We start from the raw sequence: 25,646 nt of genomic DNA, 5'->3' as shown, positions 1-25,646 counted from the left end.
CTTATTGTGCGAAAGAGACTTAAAATACTAGTCATACGGGCAAGTGTTATACATAATTAAATTTTGTTAAGTTTCTACTTTTATTTGTGTTCACGCACAATAAAATCAAAATATTGTACTTTTTGTTAAATAAAGAAAACAAACATGATACACAATCTGCCTCTCTCGATGAAATCCATTCTGATACTTGTCAGATAATGAACTAAGTGAATACTTGTCACAGAAACATGAGACATATGTCGAAATAAACATTGAAATATCAGGTTTTAAATAATGTAAATCATATCGAAAACTAATATTTTCTGTTTATGTTATCTGTTTGAAAAAAGAGATCATTCTCCCATTGAGGATTAGCCTTTTCAAAGGCTAATTCTGATGCGTTCCATGCATATACGCCCTCAAACTCGAAAAAAAAAATCAAGTTTAGTGAGATACATATACTTTACATCGTTTTGATACGCAGTGGGAAATAATACTGGAATAATTTACCTCAGATGGAAAGCTGTTTAGTTTTGAGGAGCAAATCCAGCCAAGGATTGTGAGGAAAGTTTATTCTGTTAGAGTCTGTGATTATTAAACCACAAAAGTTTAAAAATGAATCCTGCATGTCTCTGGGTGACATAGCATAACGAGCGCAGTGCTAAAAGGGGCGGGCTATATAACATCTATAGGACCAGTACAAAAACATGCACTGCACAACTGTCACCATCTGGTTCAGTTGAAGCTGAAAAAAGTTTCAAACAGGTTACTAAAAAAAAAGCTTCTTTAACAAACTCGGGTATTTCAAATGAGATTAGGCAAGGCAAGAAGGTGTGTGTCTACACACAAACAATACCAAACAGCAATAGAATGAAAAAGAGGAACTGAAAAACACAAGGTTATTAAACAAATGACAAGCAAATGAAGACTTGTTAATCAGAAACCATAGTTGCAAATGAGGAAAACTGGAACAAAGGGAAACAGGTGACTGATAAAAACTAATTAAAAGTTCTTGACCACAGAGCGGGGGCAGCGCATGCTGAGCATTCTGTGTCAATAGCTACAGACCTCCAAACTTCGTGTGGCCTTCAGATTAGTTCAAGAACAGTGCCTGGAAAGCTTTATGGAATGGGTTTTCATGGCCAAGCAGCTGCATCCAAGCCTTACATCACCAAGTGCAATGCAAAACGTCAGTTGCTGTGGTGTAAAGCACGCCGTCACTGGACTCTAGAGTAGTGGAGATTGCAGTGGAGTAGCGGTTGCCAGGAGAATGGTACTTGCCTGACTGCATTGTGCCAAGTGTAAAGTTTGGTGGAGGGGAGATTATGCTGCACATTTTTTTTATGGGTTGGGCTTGGCCCTTTAGTTCCAGTGAAAGGAACTCTTAATACTTCAGCATACCAAATTTTGGACAATTTCATGCTCCCAACTTTGTGGGAACAGTTTGTGGATGGCCCCTTACTGTTCTAATATGACTGCACACAAAGACATGGATAAGCATATTTGGTGTGGAGGGGCTTGACAGTCTTGACCTCAACCCAATAGAACACCTTTGGGATGAATTAGAGCGGAGACTACGAGCCAGGCCTTCTCGTCCAACATCAGTGCCTGACCTCACAAATGCGCTTCTATAAGAATGATCAAAAATTCCCATAAACACACATAAAAAGTCGTTCTAGAAGAGTTAAAGCTGTTACAACAGCAAAGGGTGGGCCAACTCCATATTAAACTCTATGTCTTTAGAATGGGATGTCATCAAAACTCATGCGCATGTAAAGGCAGGTGTCCCAAAACTTTTGTCAAAATAGTGTATCATGTGTGTATTTTTGTGTTTTTATATACTGTACATATATAATTTGTTATTTACTTTTTTGTTTTATTTTTATAACTACCAAAAAACAAACAAACGTATCTCTGTGATCTACAGTTACGTGGATTTTTCCCCATCAAAGCAAAGGGGTTTATTGACTGTGAAAATGGCACAGAGCAACATTATTTTGTAAATATCACCTGATGTGACGTTTCCTGCTGTTTTATTCTCGCACCTCGCTCTTGCCAGCTCAATCTCATTTACCACGTCACACATCTGAACAGCACCAACCTGCAAAAGATACAGAGAGAGAGAGAGAGAGAGAGAGAGAGAGAGAGAGAGAGAGAGAGAGAGAGAGAGAGAGAGAGAGAGAGAGAGAGAGAAAGAGAGAGAGAGTTCAGTTCAGTTGTTCATTTGTTCAACCACACCACAGCCTTCAAAGCTTCAATCTCTTTCGTCTAAGTGATTCACCACAATATTCTTCTAAGGACAGTCTATTACTTTAAGGTCTTTAAGGCTTTCATCTTGTAAAACTTTCATTTCAAATGCATATTTGTGGATTGTCGAGAAGCTCATGGGGGCTTATTGTGGCTAAATATTTACAGCAACTGCCTACTGGGAATTAGACGATCAGCTGCATGAAAAATCCACAAACTTAAAAACTACTTATCAGACTTTTAGTTTGGAATTCACCATTCTTATTGACAAAATGATTTTGTCATTATGATTTGTCATCAAAAATTATTGACAGCTCGTTGCTCGCCTGTACGCTAGCGGCACACAGACAAAAGAGCATCGTTGTACTGTGGAGATGATATCATGCCTGTAAGGCTGAAAAGGCGTGTGGGGCCAGTGAGTAATCGTCAGATTGCTCACTGATGTCCACTGCTGATGACAAATTCATGCTGACAGTCAGTGGCAGACAGCCTGCGGTCAATAAGAACGTGAAAGTCCAACGAACAGCTTGAGAAGGTCAATGAAGACATGGTGCCGGGAAAGAGGGTAGTAATGGACAGGGAGGACTGAATCCCTATAGTGTTAATAATGTTGTATGTGTGTGGGTGTTTGTGGTGCCCAGCTTATTGTCTTGACTTAGAATCTGGACATGCTTCTGTTTTGGTATATGTGTGCGTGGGCCTGCATTTGAGTGTGTATGGTAGGTACAGGTGTGTCTGTGCATTTCAATATGAGAGACAGTAGGCATAGACCAAAGAGCCGTAATCTAGAACAAGATAAACTTATGTGGTCATTACTAAGCTTATGTGGAGTCTGAAACTGCTCCATTGGGCTGTAATTATGGGGGGTGTAACCAAACCAGGAAAAACCTCAATTGGATATACCTAAAACCAATCAGAGCAATGAAGTGACGCTTTATTATGTTAGTATTAATTTGTTAGTTGTCAAATGTCAACAGAACTCAACTGCACTGTGTTGCCAAGTCCGCGTTTTTTTTCCGAGGGTTGTTTTCCATGTCCACCGTGTTTAAGCGCCCATCAATTATGTGATATATAGACCCAGGAATGCAAATTTTAGCAGGCAACCTTGCTAAAAATTACAAATTATACACCCTAAACGCCTAATAAGCGATATAACGGAATAAACGATCTTTGCCGGTGTTGTAAAAAAAAGAAGAATTTAAGGTAACACAGTTACAAACCAACATGATCATCATTTCAGAGAGAAATTGTGAAGTTGAATCATATACAAACATGCTCTCCGTTTAGGATTTGCACAAATTCAACCAAGCGCTTTTGATGACGTGGATGATTACGTTACTGTTTATCATCTGTCCATCATCGTCTAAAGCCCGCCCTGACAATTTGATTGGTCCGAAACAATTTCTGTTCGGCATTATTACTCCACTATGGATCAAGTCCAGACCGAACTGCCTAAGCTGTAATGTTGTGGGTGAGGCTGAGTTCGGCTGGCATCCAGGCTAGTAATTTTCATCATAGATACACTTCAACTATGATAAACATAATGAGAAGAAGAAAAATCCAGAAAATCACATTGTCTGATTTTTAAATAATTTTTTTTGCAAATTATGGGGGAAAATGTTTGGTCAATAGCAAAATTTAATAACAAATAACAATAACAAAATCTCAATACTTTGTTATATACCCTTTGTTGGCAGAGGTCAAATGCTTTCTGTAAGTCGCCACAAGGTTTTTACACATTGTTGCTGGTAGTTTGGCCCATTCCTCCATTCAGATCTTCTCTAGAGCAGTGATGTTTTGGGGCTGTCGCTGGGCAACACGGATTTTCAACTCCCTCCAAAGATTTTCTATGTGGTTGAGATCTGGGGACTGGCTAGGACCTCAAAATGCTTCTTACGAAGCCACATCTTCATTGCCGCGGCGGTGTGTTTGGTTCAATGTAATGCTGAAAGGCCCAGCCACATTTCATCTTTAATGCCCTTGCTGATGGAAGAAGGTTTTTACTCAAAATCTCACAATACATGGCCCCATTCATTCTTTCTTTTACACTGATCAGTCGTCCTGGTCTCTTTGCAGAAAAACAGCCCCAAAGCATGATGTTTCCACCCCCATGCTTCACAGTAGGTATGGTGCAACTTAGCATTCTTTCTCCTCTAAACATGACACGTTGAGTTTTTACCAAAAAGTTATATTTTGGTTTTGTCTGACCATATGAAATTCTTCCAATCCTCTACTAGATCATCCAAATCCTCTCTAAAAAACTTCAGACGGGCCTGGACATGTACTGCCTTAAGCAGGGGGACACGTCTGGCACTGCAAGATTTGACTCCCTGGCGGCGTAGTGTGTTACTGATGGTAGCCTTTGTTACTTTGGTCCCAGCTCTCTGCAGGTCATTCACTAGGTCACCCTGTGTGGTTCTGGGATTTTTGTTTACCGTTCTTGTGATCATTTTGACCCCACGGGGTGAGATGTTGAGTGGAGCCCCAGATTGAGGGAGATTATCAGTGATAATCACAGTTGATTTCTTCACACCTCAAGCTGCTTACCTATTGAAGATTCAGTCTTCCTAGCCTGGTGAAGGTCTACAATTTTGTTTCCGGTGTCCTTTGACAGCTCTTTGGTCTTGGCCATAGTGGAGTTTGGAGTATGACTGTTTGAGGTTGTGTACAGGTGTCTTTTATACTGATAACAAGTTAAAACAGGTGCCATTAATACAGGTAACGAGAGGAGAACAGAGTAGCATCTTAAAGAAGAAGTTACATATTTGTAAGAGCCAGAAATTTTGCTTTTTTAGTAGGTGACCAAATACTTATTTTCCACCATATTTTGCAAATAAATTATTTTAAAATCAGACAATGTGACATTCTGTCTCTCATAGTTGAAGTGTACCTATGATGAAAATTACAGGCCTCTCTCATCTTTTTAAATGGGAGAACTTGCACAGTTGGTGGCTGACTAAATACTTTTTTGCCCCACTATAAACAATTGATGGTTTGGAAAAGGTGCAGGTACGATTCTTTAAACGTTTTTGAAAGTCTCTCATGCTCATTTGATCAAAAATACAGTAAAAAGTAATATTGTGATATATTATTATCATTTATAATCACTATTTGTAAATGACAATAATACTTTGTATAACATTAGCAAAATAGCAACACATTAGCTGTTTGATAATGTAGAAGAGCAAAAAGCTAATCATATTAGTTACCGTTATGTGTCCGACATTGTAAGGAGCAATACATAAAGATGAGCTTTAAAGGGGTGATGAATTAAGAAATCAACTTTCCCTTGAGATTTTGATATATAAAAGGTCATGATAATATAAGAATATCCTCAAAGTTTCAGAGCTGAAAACTTCCTTTTTAGTCAAAGAAAAGCTTTTATTGACACCAGGCTCAGCAAATGATCATGTGCTTCCTACTTACGTCATTGCACGATGAAACACACGATGAACGTGCAATTCAATAGCCTTGCCCACACACTCATGGAGCTGTTCGGCTCGATGTGCTAGCTGGTCAACAACATTAAACATGCCAAGGAAGATATCAATATATTGCGCTGTTCCTGGTTGTGGAAGAACACAGTCACTGCATAAGCTTCCTTCTGATCCTAATATTAGGAATGTGTGGTTGAACTTTATTTTTAATGACATATCACTCAAGACATATTCACTTCAGTTCACTGCATAATCATTTTTAAACAATTCTTTAGTCGATGCTGGATTTGGGTCTGACAGGAATGGTGCAACACACTTATGTGAGTAAAACGTGTTTTTATATGTAATAGTATTGCATTGTTATAGATTGTTTTGCTTATGTGTACACATCTAACAGAGCATAATTTAGCACGCTGGATGAATTTAGCACGCTCAGACACGTATGGGCCAGGGCTCCCAAAGCCCGGCAGGCCGATGAATCTCATTATATTCCATTCTTTGCTCTCTCTCTCTCTCTCTCTCTCTCTCTCTCTCTCTCTCTCTCTCTCTCTCGACATCTGAAAGGCGGCATCTGATTTCGTGCTTATATCGTCCGATCTAGCGGGTTATGTGTAATATAAAAATAATAGTCCAATCAATCGCGGGTCAATGAGAAATAAATCCATGTGTTTGTTTTATGTCACATGTATAGTTGGTTTCCTTTGTGTTTGCACTAGTCACTTGTTCCTTTGTTAGTTTCCCACCACTTATCTGTCTACTTGGTTACCCTCATTAGTTAATTCTGTTCCAGGTGTGTCCTGTTTATTAACTCGTTTTGGTTCCCTATTTAAGTTCCTCTTGTGTAGTTACTCCTTGTTCCAGTCTAAAGTCTGATTTGTGTTTGGTGTTCTGTTCAGTGATTCTTAAATAATAAAAGACCATCAGTTTGGAAGTTCTAGATCTCTTCTTCTGTGTTGCACTATACACCGTGACAGTTTGATAAAGACGTTTACAAGCCCTGTGGTCGAGAGAATCATTCTTGTTGCCGCTTCTCCCTCAATCTCTCCTCTCAGTCATGTAAACTGACAGGGGAGTTTAAGCTCATTAAATATGCAAATCATATCCAATCCTAGCCGTGGGCGTTTACTTCTCCAGTGCAGCACGCCCATCAGAACCCAGCGTTGTGAAGAGAGCCTCAAAACCAGTGTAGAAAATTATTTTATTACCTATTACTTATTAGTTATGATGTTTCGAATGTAAAAACCACACAAACATCATTAGTTGACCTTAGACAACTGTATAAAAAAATAAAAAAGGCAGTTCATGACACCTTTAAGGGATAAAATATTGACTACAGGAGGGCTTTAAGAAAAAAAACTAAAAGAGAAAAAAACTAAAGAGTCGAACATGATTTAGAGATAAAATCAACAGGAAAGTGGACCTTGAGGGCCAGAGCTAAGAACTCAGCTGCCCATACCCGAGAAAGTGGGAAAAAAACAAGAAGCACACTGCTGTTTCAAAATATCTCGCAGAGATATTCTACGTCTACCTGCTCTGTGACTGTCAATATCATCTAAAAATGATGGAGCTGCATTTCATGATAAATGCTTAGAAGGAGAGCGGCAGAAATTATGCTGAAAATATAGGCACTATTTTTGCTCAGTTTCAGCTGTCACTCTCCGGTACTTTGGTGCATGGATAATAGGGTCAGCTCAGTGAGAGGCTGCTTCACTGCCATCATCAGCCATGCGTGCACCTATAATCCCCACCAGCAGAAGATTCCATCATACTTTTTATTGCATATTATGACCTTGTGTAGCTCTTAAGACACTGTAAAAGTAGGAGTGGAAGGGAAGAGTACACAAAAAAACACTTGAAACTACAATTAAAAAATGTTGTTATCTTTGGTTAATAATTACCCTCTCAGTCTAAATAATAAAAGGTTGTATCCTGTAGTCATGATTGGCAACATTATTTGTTTTTGGAAACAAAGACTTCAGATGCAAAGGCCTCTAAGTCCATTGGACTTTTCTTTCTTTTTTAAAATAATTTTTCAAAAAAATTTTTTGTCAGGCTCCTATGTGTAGGTTTCTACCTAAATACTGGTATTTCTGAATGGGCTGAGGCTGGGATTTAATGGGTTTGAAGTGAAAGTATTTTATGAATGTATGCTATATGCGTAGAGCATTCACTCAGTATCATTATCTCATTTTTGACCAATGCGGCTTTTTTTTTTTTTTGCATCTGAACTTTTCAAATAGTAAACTGCAGGTTTGCCTTAGAGAAGTTTCTGTGGAGGAGATGATTTGCTTCTCTATAAAACTGAGGACAAAGGAGCCATTTAGAGGTTGTTTATAGTGATTTGCCTAAATTACAATAACTATGCTATTCGTCTGGTAATAAATCTGCCAGATTCCCTCAAATATTTCCCCTCAGAGTTACATCAGATAACGGATGCGCATTCTTCCTTATGCACTGGCGCCTTCATCAGGTGCAGGGCCCATTGCGTGTGAAAGTGACCCAATAAAGCGGCGGGTCAGGCATTGGGCCGATCTCTGATGCATTCCTGGCGAACTGCACACACTCGGCTCACATATTTGTGTTTATGCTCAAATTATTTGTGGATAAGTTATAAGTGGATTCCCTGATAGAAGATCCAGCTTAGGCTGGATTGCTATGTTTTGGAACATGATAACGGGTTTAAGCTGGTCATTAGCTGGTCCAAGCCTTGTGTTTTTACACATATTTTTTTCCCTCAAACTGCTTAGTTCCAGAAATATCAGCACATAATTCACCTCTCACTAGATAAGTCTTGGATCCTGTTAAAAAACAACAACAACTCTTTCACCCATGCTGGTTTAAAATGATCTAGCTGATCTCTCAGCCTGGCCAAACAAGTGTTCAGATATAATTTCGCGGCCAGAGCAGATAAGTGCCCAAAACCCCCCTAAAGCCAGCAATCAAGACCATCTTTGGTGACCAGAAAACCTTTTTTTTTCAGTTGCTGAAAGGTCTGTGAAAGTTTCTCTGCAGGTAACACCTCACTTTCAGCTTTGATAAAAGAGTATATTCTTCCTAAGAATCTTTAAACAGTTATGGGCAATATTGATCTATTTATTTAATGTCAGCCTTGCTTTTCAGTGGCATTTGAGAGAAAGAGACAGAAGGGTGGGGGCTTGTCCCCTAAACAATGGCCATGCAATGACTCAGACCTAGACCTTGGCGACAGAACATCAACCACAGAGATTCTCATTGACACACCAAATGAGAAGCTCACCAGGAAAATAGTGCTGCAATATTAGAGATCAGATTAACTTGCTCAAAGAATTTGCATTAGATCCTTTGAAAAAACATGGTTCACACATACCAAGGTCCAAGGGGTCCAAAAGTCAAAAGTTTGATATGTGATCTACCAGAATCTTAAATAATTAATCTCCAATTATACCCTATAATATTTCAAATGGAGTATTTTTAAATGGAGTCTTAAGGTCCATCTAAAGGACTGTCTATAGGCATCAAATAACATTTTTTATTAGTAAGTAAAGTTGACAGTATACTTACAACATATTAAAGGTGGGATAAGTATTATATCAAAAGCGCTTTAGAAAAAGGACTCGGGCCGAGTGGAATAACAAACTTGCAGCCAATCAGCATGTAAGGGGCGTGTCTATGGCAAGAAGAGAGGCCCAGTGTGCGTCATTATTCAAAACACACGAGTCACACAGAACGGACATTAGCCAAGAAAGAACTAATATATGCTGGCTTTTGCTTGAATATGCTCGTGTGTCATGTTCGCTTGTTTGTCCATTTGCGATCGTATTGTGGCTCATTTTAACGTTAAAAAAGACCCGTTCATTTCCACACTGTATGGAGCATCTAAATCCCCTCAGTGTTTCAAGATTTTAAGCGTCAGCTCACAAAATGTGTTCGACAGGTAAGATACTATACTCCTAATATATGTTTTTTCCTCTTTACATCTATATAACCCATCCAGTCATAATTGTAATATATGTCGTTAGCTGGACTATCGAGCTTGTTTAGCCTACTAACTTTATCGAGTTGTTGATGAGAACTGTTTGTGTTTTGTGATCGCTATAACTCTAATCTTGTCATAATCGTAATATGTCATTAGCTGGACAGTCGGCTCCTGTTCTATTGAGTTGTTCATGAGAACGGTTTGTGTTTTTGTGGATGACTTTTTCAAACGGGTGACTTTTTCATTGAATATTCGACCTGGATTAGTTAAACACACAATCTGCCATAGTCGTTGCCTGGGTTACGTATGTGTGGGGCGGAGCTATCAAAATAGGGCTGAGACCTTTTTTGGAGGTAGGGGCGTGTTTGTTTTGGTGATTTGAAATAACAACAACGGTTACCAGATATCACTTATCCCAACTTTAATATAGGAAATGTACATTCTGTTGTACTTTCATTTTTGATAATCTGGTTAATATTTGTTTCACACGTTTGTGACCTGTAGTACAGATCTTAAGTATTTATTTCCGATTTATGAGTGCTTTAACATTTCTTTGAAGTAAATATTAAATTAAATAAACATATATGCATGCATACTATACATGACTGAATGAATGGTCACAAGACTGTTCAATATGCATTAAATCCCTACAAATAGTACATTTTATTAATTTCACAAAGTAAGGTTGACTTAAAGGCTTACTTCAGCGATTAGCATATGGCTTTGTATCAGTAGAAACCCTAGAGTATATTCAAATGATTGTGCTTGGGAATGGCCTCATAGGGCAGTGAAGCATTCTGGGAATCGTACTCTTTCATCCCATGAGACAAACATACATTTTCTGTCTTTTCTCCATCTAGAAGGCACCAAATTCAAAAATAATTTCACATTTCTGCTAAATTGATGACCCAGTTTAAATACAGATTCATCTTCCCAGCACTGAAGTACTACCCCTTTAAAGGTGCAGCGTGTAATATTTATTTGAATAATATGTATCTATTTATTGACAGAAATTAAATACAATATACATCACTATGTTTTCAGTGGTGTATAAAGACCTTACATAATTAATCATTATGTTTTTATTACCTTAGAATGAGCAATATCTATCTCTATACACCGCAGGTCCCCTTACAGTAAAGTCAATATTTTGCGCCGTCATGTTTCTACAGTAGCCCTAAACGGACAAACTGCTCTACAGAGCGCAAGCTACTCTCCGCTGTCTCAGATGACGACATCTGTGTCCTGTGTCAGCCACCGTAGTTTATCAATGTGCTTCAAAAGGGAGGGATGGGTGGTGGACGGTTGCAATTCGCACCCTCACCTATAGATGCCGCTAAAATGTACACAGTGCACCTTTAATATAAGAAATTGTATGCTGTTTTCATGGAAAATAATATGGTTAATTTTATTAATATTTATTTGAACACAAGTGTTTATACATTTCTTTTTTTAGATTGTACTTTTTTAGTACCTTTTAAGATTGTACTGATTATGGAATTACTATCAGTCATCATTAAAAATGTTTATCCCTTCATGAATAATTTAATGCACGGACTTTGCAAGTTTTGTGCGTAGCCTGCATTGTGGTTCTGGAAGCTGTTCTCAGTATATTGTGCCGCACACAAATAAATATTGGGATTATAATGTCCAGGAACAGTGTTCAAAATAAACTGAAACCACTCTCAGTTCATCAGCCTAATGGTCAAACAAATTAGTCTTCACTAATGCAGCTCAAACAGGCCTCGTCCTCTTTTTTCATATTCCATGGGTACGGATTATTTAAATGAGTAACATTAGAACTTCAAAGCTGGACAAAAAAATGTGTAGTCCAAATTAGTTAATTGTTGTTCTTGGAAAGTGGATTCTGTTAAATAAAAGATCTCCATCTGGAGTTGACTTTGAGCTTCTTAACCTTGCAAGCTACCTTCGTAACTTTTTTTTTTTTTTTTTTGCTTTATGCTTAATATAATGGTGATTAAACAGCATAACTGGTCGATTTCCACACAGCTGTGTAATTTTGCACTTCTCGTATCATTCTCTCATCATTTCTTTCTATAATATTATAATAATTCATGTAAAATTAACCTTTTATGTCCATTTATACTTTGGAAAGTAGATGAAAAATAAGCAAAATAAAAGATAGTCAGTAGGTCATTATTACAAAATAAACCCCTTCAGGGTGGTATAAGATCTGATCAGTTTATTTCAGCTGGATGCACGTTATCCCACATATTAACTGTTTAGTTTGTCGGTATCAAAATAATCCAACTAAAAGCTAATCCAACTAATACCACTAAACACAGCACGCAGAGTTGTTACACACACACACACACACACACACACACACACACACACACACACACACACACACACACACACACACACACACACACACACACACACACACACACACACACACACACACACACACACACACACACACAAGCAGCTGAGCTGAATAATGAAGTCCTGTGCCTCAGATGACTTATCAGAACATCTGCTGACCTCTGGGATAAACCCGCTACACTCGTTCCTGAGCCAGATAATAGCGCCGCTCTGCTCAAGCCTGTTAGTGTAAGTGCAGACAGCAGCAGCAGATTCTGCACATAGGTAGGAAGTAACAATGGCGAGCTGGCAAGCAGATGTTCCCTAAAACTGTCTAGTGTAGTTTTACAGAGCTGGCTGAGGAATGCAGATCCTTTTACAGCTTAAAAGCAATGTGTGCAATTGTTTTGAATACTGTCTGGATTGATGCTTCGCTTTTGGTGAGCTCAAGTACAAACAGGCCATGCGCCATCCGTATGGGTGATCTGCACTATATTTATAAACTCCAGTTTTATGCATTCACTAACAAGTCAGTTTACCGATTTGCTTACGGCATACTATTTTGGAATACTTAACAGTTTTGGCAGCAGTAATGTGCTGCCAGTGAGCTAGTTATTTTTATTAGTATAACTGCAGTTGAAGGTAACAGAAGTGTAATGTAACACTGGGACATGCACTTCTGTTCCATTGCCTTTCAAGCTAAAGTGCAACTGGACAGTAACATGTCATGTACTTTTACCGTCCTCAAAGCAAAAAGCCATTCTCTTCTCATATTTTCTACATTTAGATGGATAGATTTTGTCAGTAGAACGGTCATAATTTGTTCAAATTGTAATTTTTGAGCAATATTGGTTGAGTAAATGTGATAAATGGCCACTTACAGTTCTTCTCAATCAATTTGACACAATTCTCCAAACTCAGGTCACTGCTCTCAAAACAATTAACACAGACAAACAAATACGCTCTTATAGCCAAACTGCCAAATGAAGCACTGTATTTTATTCTGGTAACAACAACTATTAGATCAAATTAGTACAGAATCAACTTTGCGCTCCTGCCGGCAATCACGTGAAAGATCAGACAAATTTCCACGTGCATCTTGAAAAGCGGATGTTTCGGAAAGTTCTGAGGCAAGTTGTGCCATCTATAGTGGTTTAGAGGAAAATAAAATCAAAGGAACTTTTTACCCCGGTTGTAGGCCTACCCTTTACATTTTTTTTCATCATATACAAAGATGCAGCAAATGTTTATTACTGTTGTACAGTACTGCAATCACTGAACTTCACTGATCACGCCTCTAGATTACATCAGGCCAGAGTTAGTATTTCATCAACATCACAGAATATATGCATTATGGAGAAAAAATCTGGTATTTCTGCCATAACATCTCCACAGGCCTGTATTTGACATGTTCTTATTCCACTGAAAACAAACTTGGGTCACTTTAATACCATCCTCAAAACCTCAACATCAGCAACCAGTACTCATAAATATAGAAGTGGAATGCCATAGTAACATAGCTTTGCTCAAAAAGAGGCCATGATTTATTATACATGGTCAATTAGGATGATTCGAGTTTCATTTGAAAGTCTGTACCTTCTAATCTACATCTCTGTCCTCTTTCTTTAGGTTCATTTTTTCTTCTTGCAATTCCTCCTCTTATTCTATTCATCAATCTTTTCCAATCTTTTCTCTGTTCTACTCTTCCTATGCCCTCTCCTTCTCTCCCCTCATCTCTTTCTACTTTCTCTCCCTCCCATTACACCCGTTCGCAACTCTTTTTTTTGTATAACAGTTTTTTTGTTTTGTTTTTTACTTAAATAGAAAATAGTGTTAATAATTAATGCAATTGTGACAGATGTGTAAACAATTAGAAAAATAGCATTTCTTGTGATACAGTTTGGGGCCAACTGAAATCAATCAATTGAGACTATTATAGAGTTTTCAATAAAATCAATAAAAATAGCTGCAAATGTTATATCTATTAATGTTTTTTCCTAATATAAAAAAAAATGCCGTTGTGAACGCATTTGAGAATTTTATACATAATGGTGTGATAAAATTTTGAATATTTGAATATATGAAGATTTGTAATCTGTATAAAATGAATAAATAATTACCTGCTTATCTGTTTAGGACAATTCATTATGTAAATTAGTAAAAAACTTTTGAGAGCACTGGAATAAACTGTAATATATTTCATAAATATTAGGGCTGTCAAGGTTAATGTGTTAACGCAAATTAATTTTAAAGGCACTAAATTTATTAACGCGCGTTAAGGCAGCGCACATTTTCTGTTTGATTGGCATAGCTCATAGTTGGAGAAATTGAGATCAGGCCAGCCATAGACGTAAAGGATGCAGCAGCAAACATTAATAAGGAAAGAAAATGGTTAACATTAATATTCTATTATAACATTTATTATAAGCTACCATATTTTCTGTTTAACCATATTAGACAACAGGTCGAAAGAAAAGTCTGTTTACATTGATAACATTCTCTGCAGTCCGAGCGCGATGCGCGAATACACTGAAGCTCACTCTCGCTCATGTCTGAGGTAAATCATTGACACATCACCACTTACAGAAGGCCTACATGTGTTATAACTTATGTTGAACTAAATGCATTACAATCGTCTAATACGAATTCTCAGGTTACTTTTCTGAACAAGAGCGCTCCCGAATCCGTGTTTCTCACACTGTTCATGTTAATCGCGGCATAGTTCGGCGCGCACACACAAAATACCGGCAGTTCAATAGGGAGCGCTATATTCCTACTCGTGGAATATGGACCTCCTCCAGTATGGTGTGGTTCTGGTGCGCTTACAGGCCCACATGACAGCTTTCACATTACCAGTTTTTGCTCTGAACACAACTGCTAGTAATACTACCTTCATTTATATTCTTAAAATGAGAGAAATCCCTGCTTATTCTGAATGTTTAAGTTCTTCGATAAACATCTATGACCTTTGATACATATCTAGTCTTCATGCTGTATTATTGATTATTATTGAATATGTATGGTTTCACTAATAATAAATGTACATTTGCACAAAGCATGCACATTTGTTCATATACCCATGTAGATTAGAATATTAAAAACTTAATTCAAACTTAATTTAAGATACATTTACAACATATAAAAATCTGTGATTAAATTGCGATTAATCACGAGTTAACTCATGGCGATTAAATATTTTAATCGTTTGACAGCCCTTATATATATATATATATATATATATATATATATATATATATATATATATATATATATATATATATATTTATATATTTATATATATATATATATATATATATATATATATATATATATATATATATATATATATATATATATATAAGGGCTGTCAAACGATTAAAATATTTAATTATATATATATATATATATATATATATATATATATATATATATATATATATATATATATACACGTGTGTGTGTGTGTGTGTGTGTGTGTGTGTGTGTGTGTGTGTGTGTGTGTGTGTGTGTGTGTGTGTGTGTGTGTGTGTGTGTGTGTGTGTGTGTGTGTGTGTCAATAGCATATTGAGAAAATACATTAAATATTATTTAAAAAATTATTAATAATAAATAGTTGTGAAGACCATTTATAACATTTTGGAAAAGCTTTCCCAACAGCTGTCAAATATTCATGAATTTAAATATGAAGGGTATTGGAAACTTATATATCCATAAACTTATATGTCAATAACAGTGAACAACAGATGAAAAACTGTCTGATCACTTTAATAGTAATAATAAATCTGCATCCACACCACTAGGTGTCAGTATAAGAACATGACTGACGTAATGATCAGTGCAACATAAACAAAAATAGATAGTATGCACATTGCCACCATTGGAGTGACTGCGGTGGCAAAAAGACTGAAAGGCAGCATTGGTTTTCAGCGTGAATGCCGCAAAAAAACACACAAAACCAGGCCCATCACCAGATGGGGGATCGGGGGTCTTGACTTGACTTGACTTGACTTGACTTGATAATAGTGTGTAATTTTCTCACTCAAAAAACTGCTGCCTGCTGCTTCTGCTACTGGTTTCTTTTAGAGGGAAAACCTACCCATAACTGCTGCTAGGATTTGCTTTCTTCCTAATAATAGCATATAGTTTGGCAAAAGATCCCGTGCATATCTATTTTTGCCCTTGTCAAAAGACAACATTTCCGATGTGTTTTCGCTTCGGTGAGTAATATAGCCAATCACAGACATGTTTGTTGATTTCTTGAACACAATGGCCAATCACAGGTAGAATCCATTCACTAACTTGGTGAGATCGTGTTCAATGAATGAGTGACAGCTTTTAGTGATTAGGGACCGCTCTTTGCGTGCTGTCTAGGCGATATAAAAAAATTATGAATGGGCCTATAATATTCAGAATTTTGAAATTTGAATAAAAAGCTTCAATAGGCCCATCCACATATAAATGCAGGATTCACTCTCGAAATTGTGATTATCTATATCCCTGGGCGTCGAACCATTGTGTGGTGGTGGGACAAGACCCACCCACTTTTTAAGACCAATGATATTGGACCCACTCACTTTTATCGTCTCTAATTCAGCACGTCTGTTTACCTTGACCACCCCTTAACTGAGAAACATATTAAGAAACGTATTATTAAACACATGTTGAACGCTTTATTTCCCCTTTTCTAATATGTTCTCTTTTTTTATTGAAAATAAACACCTTTCCGATCTGATATGTGATGGAGAAAGGGAGTAGAGCGAGTGTGGCAAAAGGCAGATTCGAACCTCTGATCAATTTGCGTCAAATTTTGATGCCATGCGTCTCTTACCCCTAGACTATAGACACGGTAAGTGATTCAGTGGATCACTGGATCTTTGCCCTTTGAGCAAGGGCTTCTAGTGTGCATGCAGGTTTCTTTGCAGGAGTTCAGAGTGATTTTTGGTTTTGTTATGCCGTCTGTTGACCACAAAAATATTGTCGCTGTCAATAAGTTCAGAACTGCACTATTTATGAGCAAAGAGGAGAAGAGGAAAAGAAATATAAACCTGAATAAACAGGAAATACATCTGTTGCATACTCACACTGCTGCCGTAAATGAAAACCTCAAGTTAATCACACTGCAGACTGCAGAGTCATAAATGACCACCCCAGAGACAACCATAAACTTCCTGCATGCACATCTGCTCAGTGTCACACCAAGGATTTAGACAAGAGAAGATTTTAGGGATTTTTCTGCCGCTCCATATAACCGAGGACCCTCGACCACTACATAATAAAAACATGTCAGGTTTTGTTATTATAAAACGTTTGTATACGACTGTTCAGGGGAATTTCCAGCAGCTGTTTAAATGATTTCACACTAACAAAACCTTTATAGTCAAAGAAAATATATCAATAAAGTGTGTATATGTATGGGGAGGGGGGCCTAAATGTGACCTAATCACATATCAAAATAAATCCTAATCCAAAATAGATTATGGCCATCCAGAATATTAGTTAAAAAGCCTCTGTAACGACCAAGACTGTCAAATTTGTGATTAAGAGATCGTATACCCGGCAGGTGCGAGACTCAGTGTGTTAGAATCTGGATGATCGAGTATAATTTCAATAAAGAATAATCACATGTGTAGATAAACTATTATACAAATGCATTTCGGCATTTTACCTAAATGATAAAATGGAGTCAGATAGAAGTAATGCTGATAAAAGTAATTGTAAAGCATGCTTTACAATGGATGGATGGATGGGTGGGGTTGGATGGATGGATGGATGGATGGATGGATGGATGGATGGATGGATGGATGGATGGATGGATGGATGGATGGATGGATGGATGGATGGATAGATAGATAGATAGATAGATAGATAGATAGATAGATAGATAGATAGATAGATAGATAGATAGATAGATAGATAGATAGATAGATAGATAGATAGATAGATAGATAGATAGATAGATAGATAGATAGATAGATAGAGATAAATCAGATGGGAAATATCTATCTTTCTCAATTTATTTCTCAAATGATTATTGCCTGGCACATATGGTTGCCCAGATAGACAGAGTAAAGAGGACAGCCTGGGAAAGACGGAACTCTAAGTGAGTGAAAGACACTTAGCTTTTTTATTTCACACCTGAACAGCGCTACAAATGGTTATATAGAACATAGCCGAAGGACGTTGTCATGGTGTTAGGTGTCTTACATTTATTCTTCATGAATATAGTGAGGTGGGCTGACACACCAGACAGAAGTCCATTATGAGGTTTGGGTGTCGGGTGGGTGGGAGTGTTCTTGGGAGTGGGAGTGCACGGATTTCTAAAGTCAGACGAAGTTCCAGCTCTTCAGAGAGTGAGGTAGCTCTTTTAATCTTTTTGGAAAACGTTCTCCACACACACAGTCTGTTGCCTTGAGCATTTGTTTGTTTGAGTGACTGAATTCAAGTGCGAGAAAAAAACGACTGAACTTTTAGCGGGGGAAAAAAGTGAATAAATTTCAGTGAATATTTTTATCAAAATATAAATCTAGTTCTTTGGCTCCAAGAGACAATCCATAAGACACAAAGGAATACAAATGTTCCTTCTTTTTTTTGCCTGTTAACAACACCTTTTACTATAACAGCATAGTTTTTGGTCAGGATCCTGTGTGCTGCAACATGATGCATACACATCTCCAGCTCTGAAACTGCTAATTTGTTTACTAAAGACCCTTTTCTTGACAAAAGCAATTAGTAATAACAATTTGTTGTACTTAAATGTAACTGTGCTATAATTTGTTCTTTTATGTATACTATAGATCATCTTATAGGCACAGTTTTAATAATAGGCTTATGTTCTTTATTGCTCTTCGAGTAAGGTGGAAATTTGTTGATATCACACTTCACAGATCATCCTGTGAGAATAAAATAGGAAGGCAGCTTCATACTTTGTGTTAAATGTACAGTAAAATAAATGATGGCATAAGTAAGGAATCATTGACAACAATGAATTATTAGACAAATAAAGCACACCCGATGTGTAATGGCCACTCCACTTTGCATCATGACCACATTACCACCTTGGGTGTGAATTGTTTTTCTAATAATTCAACGGCAGTAATTTAATTCAAGTAAGCCTAGTGTATACCTTTTATGATAGATGGATGCACTTTCATGGACTTCAAAACAGAAATAGCCATTTACTATCATTATGAAGCTTGGAAGAGCCAGGACGTTTTTTTTTATATAACTTTGTATACTTGTATTTTTTCTGAAAGAAGATTTTCGTATACACCTAGGATAACTTGAGGGTGAGTAAATGGGCTAATTTTTATTTATGGGTAAATGATTCCTTTAACTCAGTCTTTGCATCTCTTTCAACAATGTTCGGCAGCAGTGTCTACTAACACGAAACTATAAGAACAGCGCCTTTATTACCTCGCTAGTGAGAAATGTCATGCAGCTTTTAAATTGCTCAAGATTACAGATAAAACCGTCAGAGCAGCACTGACCACGTTTCTGTGCAAGTGTGTGTGTGTGTGTGTGTGTGTGTGATCTATGTGTGCGTGTGTTTGAATAGAAGAGCAGAGAGAGCGGGAGAAAGAGAGTATGTGCTTTCTCTACATAATAAAATGTCATGTAATTTTGTGGCAAAAAACATGGAAATAATTAGTACTTTATACTATCTTTATTTGCTTGGTCAGTGTCGTTGTGGGTTTTGGTTCTTCCGAAATAACTGAAATCATTTGGCCTCTAACTACTTTTGCTGTGAAATTCCCTTAAAATAATTGCACACCTTAGAACATTCATCACCCAATCAGATTCAACCGTTCAACAGCCCGTAGTATATGAAAATTAAACTAAATAATCAAATTTTGTTTAAAACAAAGGTTTTATTTTTACCATGTTTTCATTTACATCTACATAAATAGTTTTGCATAATGATTTTTTTTTCTCTTGTCTTTAAAAGTTTCCCTCCAGGATCATTCATCCAAGTGTGAAGCACACATTCATTTATCTTCCATGGAGCTGAGTGTCAAGATTATATCAGTTTGAAAACAATCTCAGTTTGGTGACCTTATAAAGTAAATTAGTGAAGAAGGTGGTGCATGCAGCCACCATCCTTAAATACAGCTTACTAACACTGATATAAAAAAATAAAGGTTCTTCATTGACATTGTTATATGAAGAACTTTAAACATTTCCATTGCACAAAAGGATATTTAACCTCCTAAGACCCAGGGATAAAAAAGTTTTTTTTTAATTTAGGATTTTTTCATGTTTCATGTCTTAAGACATAAAACAATCGATTTGTGTGAGAAACCGAACAGTATTTATATATATATATATATATTTTACCTCAAATGCACTGCTATGTCCAACAGCCTTCAGCGCGTGATCACTTCCGGAGAGTGAGGTCAAAATACACGATATGGCGTATAGATACGCACGAGAGATCACTTCCAGTGCTTGCGTAAACTATGCCAGAACATATACAGACCTCACTTACTGGAAATGACCACGTGCTGGAGGCTGTGGCATTAAAACCGTGACATATATGGCGTCAGAAATTCACTTCAATATAATGTCCTCGAATGTGGGTATGGCACTCAGATTTTTAAATTATTAAAATGTTTTTTCACAGTTAGAGAAAAAAAAAGATAATTTTAAAGTTCCTTTATTTTGTTTTTTCGAATATTCTTTTTCATGCAGTGTGTGATAAAGCTGTTTGGGAATGTAAACGTTCTGCAAAATTGCAAAGTCAAAAGTGCACAACAAATGTAATGCGGGATGTGCAAAACACTTGTTCTTGAAAGATGGGTCAGTACCAGTTTATTCTTGCTCCTCAGAATCACAACCTGTGAGTATGAATAACTATTGACGTATATTTTTGTATATTATCAGGTGTTCAAAAAACGTCATTTTGTGTTTTATATTTTTTCTGGCTAACCGGCTAACTCACGTTATTTAAAAAATACTGAAATACTTCTACTAAGCAGCTGTGGGCTACTATTTCCTAAAACTGATCATCTGTTGTTCTCACATGGAGTAAGATTTGTTTTACAAAAGCTTATATGTTACATCAGTCATTCACATTAGTGCTCCGCTATATGAGCTGATATTGATTAAGGTTCCTGCATGTTTCCGACAATAAATTAGAAATATGCATATAAGTTTGTTGATGGACATACACTTGTTAATGCTGATAGCGAGGAATTACAGTTGAAACATCTCAAAATGTACCGCAAAATGAGTATAGCGTATCACTGAGAAACGTCCTGCTCGAGTTCGTCCTTCCGATAAAGGTTTGGGTTGAATAACTAGCTCTTCCAATGTTTCGGACTCACGCTTGGATTGATATGGTAAAATCAATGCCATCATTGCGGTCTTTACAGTATGTACAATCGCTGAGCTTTAGAAAGCGGTGCTGAAAATGGCCATTTTGTTTCCGACGTACGCTGTAAGTGATGGACCATTCACAGCTGGACTGGGTCTTCTGGCCAATAAGAGCAGAGTAGCTTGTGGAAAGGAGGGATTTAGAAAGACTGATTCATCCAAAAAAATGAAAAATGTGGTGATGCGCAATGTATATTATGAGAAAATTAAAGTGTTTTTTTGTCCTTTGTTTTATATAAACCTGTTGAAGGAGACCTCCAAAACAAAACTAGGAACCTTTAAATTAAAATATTTGGGGCACTTTAAGAACTGTTCACTGAAAGGTTCTTCTGGGAACCAAAAATGGGTCTTCTAAGGCATTGCTGTGAAAACAATCATTCTTCATTTTTAGAAGTGACGTTTCATTTCAAATGTTAAAGATGTTACAACGTTTGGAAAACAGTTGATAAAAGCAGAAAGCTGAGGTGATGCCAACTATATATCCAAGATAAAAATCAAATAGCAAGCAACAAATCTATCACAATCCTCCAGTGTTTAAACTCAGACCAGAATATCCAGTTTCTTATATCACACAGCTCATTTACATGCTGATAATGTGACTCAAGTGGCACGAATACATTCAAAACAACAATTAACACATCTTTTCCATTGCAGCCAGCTGGTTTCCATCAAGTTTGAAACATTCTCCAACACGCAAGTCAGCCTGAAATCCCATTTTTGCTTAAATAAATTGCAGCAGGGATGTGTTCTAAAGGATGCTTTCAGCTGATGTTTGGTACAGTTAATTGCAGAGTCAGTACCAAAATGTCTTTTCATTTAACTTTGTGATATGGTAAGAGTGGCATACCTGCAGTCTTTATCAGTGAATTCAAGAGGGTGACGTGTGCTAAAAGGGCAGGCAAGAGGCTTTTGTGAACACTGAAGTATATGATTTACACTGTCAGTGCTTCGGTTACAATTGTCATGTATAGCTGAACCAGAACTGTACAACATTGTGGTTTTCCAAAGTGGCTAATTTTCCCCTTAATATGGAAATGTGCTAATCTCATGACTTCACAGTATAGACAGACAGACAGACAGACAGACAGATAGATAGATAGATAGATAGATAGATAGATAGATAGATAGATAGATAGATAGATAGATAGATAGATAGATAGATAGATAGATAATTCCTAGAATAGCCTACTACAATAATAACGACAACAATAATTTAATTCACATAATAAATTATGAACTATTTGAATACAAAAATAATTTTCAATTAAGATTAAATGCAAAAAGTTCCTGTGGGAACCCATTTGAGGACATTTTAAATAATGTGCATAGGCTATTCACTGATTAGTGCCGGGGATTGGTGCTAGTGAATGCGTAAAAATCAATAAAACAGACGAGTATAGGTGGGAAACTAAAATCATGACATCGCGTGGCTCATGATTGTGAAATAGGCTTTTAAAGCCTAAACGATTTTCACATTCCAGTCATTTTTTACGTGAAAAGCCGTATATCTGGACAGGTGCGCTCCCCTCAGGGAGGTTAAGTGATAGGCTAGCCTATTAAGATGCATTGTCTTTAAATAAAAATAAAAGGCACGTGTATCTGAGACATTAGCAATGACATGCTTAAGTCAACATTATCATGCCTTTATAAAATAGCCTAAAACGGCTCCTTCACTCGTCCCAAGCGCTCACTGCTGCATTTGGTCTCTTCATCATCCAACTTCTCGGTGGTTTTCTAGTCAGATTTAAGTGTTTGTCTTATTTTTTATTTTTTTAAGACTATAGGCTACTATGCGAGGTGCATAACAAGCCTAGCTATATCCCTTTACAGATGATTAACATTAATGGTTTTAAAACTATTTAAAATAGCCCATAAACATGCCAACGGTAGCCTACCTCCTTCTGACTGTAATGAAGCAATAACCAACAATCAAGTAGTCTACAAAAACACAGAAACAAATACTTACCGGAGAAAACAAGCAACTCAACGTTAAAACCAATAAAACCAATTTCGAGGCGTCCATCGCAGATGCTTTTTCTTCCGTCAATGTTCGATTACCATGAAGAAAAAAAACTTTACAATCCGTAAAGTTTATCCTGCTTTCTTACAAGCGTGTAAAAATAGTCAATCAAACGTTAGCTGTCTCATCGGACACGGTGTTGGCAGATGAGTAAAACATAAGTTCAGATGAGGGGACATCATAAGAGCCGTGAGTGAGCAGTCCTCCGGGTGAGTGGCTCATTTCGCCGCTCGAGCTGCTGACAGTTCAGCGACCAATGAGCGAATCACAGTCAGAAGACCAGAGAAGCTTCACAGCTTCACTACTTACGAGACATTGACAACACACTAAAGACTGCATCACTCTTGCTCGTCATCTGCTTACGACTGTCTTTGTTGGGTTAGTGCGAAAGCAATAGATGAAATTTCAAGGTCTTAGTTGACATTGTGAACACTGGCTGCAGAAATGAATCATTTGTGAGCCCACTTGGTCTCGTGTAGTTGCTTTCAAATTAATGGCCAGCATGTTATTGAGTATCAGGACTCTATTCAATAATAATAATAATAATAATAATAATAATAATAATAATAATAATAATAATAATAATAATAATAAATAAATAAATAAATAAAATAAATTTCTTAAAATAAAATTATAGCCTAAGGGAATAAGGAAAAACATAGAACATAAATTAAGATTTGTTTATAGGCTATAAAAAAAACGATTTGAGTTTAATGTTTATTTTAGTTTGTGTTGCCACTTTATATATGTAGGCACAATATGTAAGATTTTTGCTTTAAAATATCAAAAAACCACTTGAACAATGTTATATAGGCTATTCTGTTGACTTGCCTACTTACATTATCCCAATTGTTTCCAAGAATGTTTAAACCCAGAGAAATAAGCAATTTTTTTACCAGGACACGGGCCGTGTCCGTGAGTCGCCTATATGACATCATACCCATGTTACCCTCGATTTTCCGGTTTTATTTTGTAGAAACCATGGAGACATTAAAGACGCTTTAATATATTATCTGTTTTATTTGGTGAGCAACTGTTTGGATACATTAATTGACAGAAAACTAGTCATTGTTATATATAGCTCAACAAAGTTAGTTTAGTTAGTCTTATTGTTTAAATTTTTACTATGTACCATGTACCATGTGTAGCATGCCTAATATCAATCTAGCTCACAGTGTGCAACAAGTGTCTCATAGTAGCTGCGAGTGAACACAGAGTAGCATTATAACCTAACTTTCAACACACTCAAAAATGTATCTAAAATGATAAAACAGCTTATGCCTGAGTCCCGGTGGATTATTTTCCACCAGCTGTAGAGGTGAAGACAACAACAAAATTATCATTCTGTGAAATCAAGGCGTCTTTGTCTTTGTTTTTGCCGAGCTATGCCTTTGTTTTGAATAAGCGACCTTGAAAATTACATATTGTGCCTTTAACCCTGTATTTTGTCCCTGTTAAAATATGTTATATTAATATTATATTAATTTGATATCCTAAGATGTTGCTCTTCGACTTTTAAACACTGTCTGAAATATCTGGAGCAATCAGGAAATATTTAACCTAAAAATTATACAAATTGGATACACTTTCTTTGTCATTAGCAGAAACATCTCACCCAAAGTAGCGCTGAAGCGAATTATGTGATATATCCAGGAATGTGAATTTTAGCAGGCAACATTGCCAAAATAATACACATTTTATCCCCCAAACACCATTTTTTTTCCGGAGAACCCCCAGAGAAGCTATTGTTTTGGGCTAGTAGTTGGCAGGTTTTGTTGTAAAAACTTGGCAACCCTGTCTGCACGTGCACTGGAATGAACAATCTTTGCCGGTGTTGTAAAAAGAATATAAGGATACACAGTTACTTACCAACATGATCATCATTTCAGAGAGAAATAGTGAAGGTGACTGCATATACAAACAAGCTCTCCGTTTAGGATTTGAACTAATTCAATCCAAGGCAAGTGCCTTTGATGACGTGATTACGTTACTGTTTATCATCTGTCCATCATCGTCTAAAGCCCGCCCTGACAATTTCATTGGTCCGACCAGTTTCCGTTCGGGCATAATTACTCCTCTATGAATCAAGTCCAGAACGAACTCCCCGAGCTCAAATGTTGTGGGCGGGGCTGAGTGGGCGGTAAATAGCCTCTATACTTTCAAATAAAAAAATACTGATGATCTCTTCATCACGACAGCTGTTAGTGGGTGGGATATATTAGGCAGCAAGTGTAAATTTGATGTGTAAATGTGTTTAAAGCAGGAAAAATGGACAAGTGTAAGGATTTGAGTGAGTTTGACAAGGGCC

The 25,646-nt window shown here is 36.9% G+C and overlaps 1 protein-coding gene across 1 annotated transcript in view; it reads right to left on the bottom strand.

Annotated features, from left to right (window-relative positions):
* vipr1b (vasoactive intestinal peptide receptor 1b) overlaps positions 1-23,683 on the bottom strand; it is a 78,691-nt gene extending 55,008 nt beyond the window's left edge. Inside the window, 2 exon segments of the mRNA XM_067435427.1 lie at positions 1,990-2,080; positions 23,285-23,683. Of these exon segments, the coding sequence (XP_067291528.1) occupies positions 1,990-2,080; positions 23,285-23,341 (148 nt within the window). The 5' untranslated portion in view covers positions 23,342-23,683.
* Positions 23,684-25,646: the final 1,963 nt, after the last annotated feature.

This window comes from Pseudorasbora parva, chromosome 24, assembly GCF_024679245.1.
Source record: "Pseudorasbora parva isolate DD20220531a chromosome 24, ASM2467924v1, whole genome shotgun sequence".
Taxonomy (NCBI): Eukaryota; Metazoa; Chordata; class Actinopteri; order Cypriniformes; family Gobionidae; genus Pseudorasbora; species Pseudorasbora parva.
This window is presented reverse-complemented; position numbering and strand designations above follow the sequence as displayed.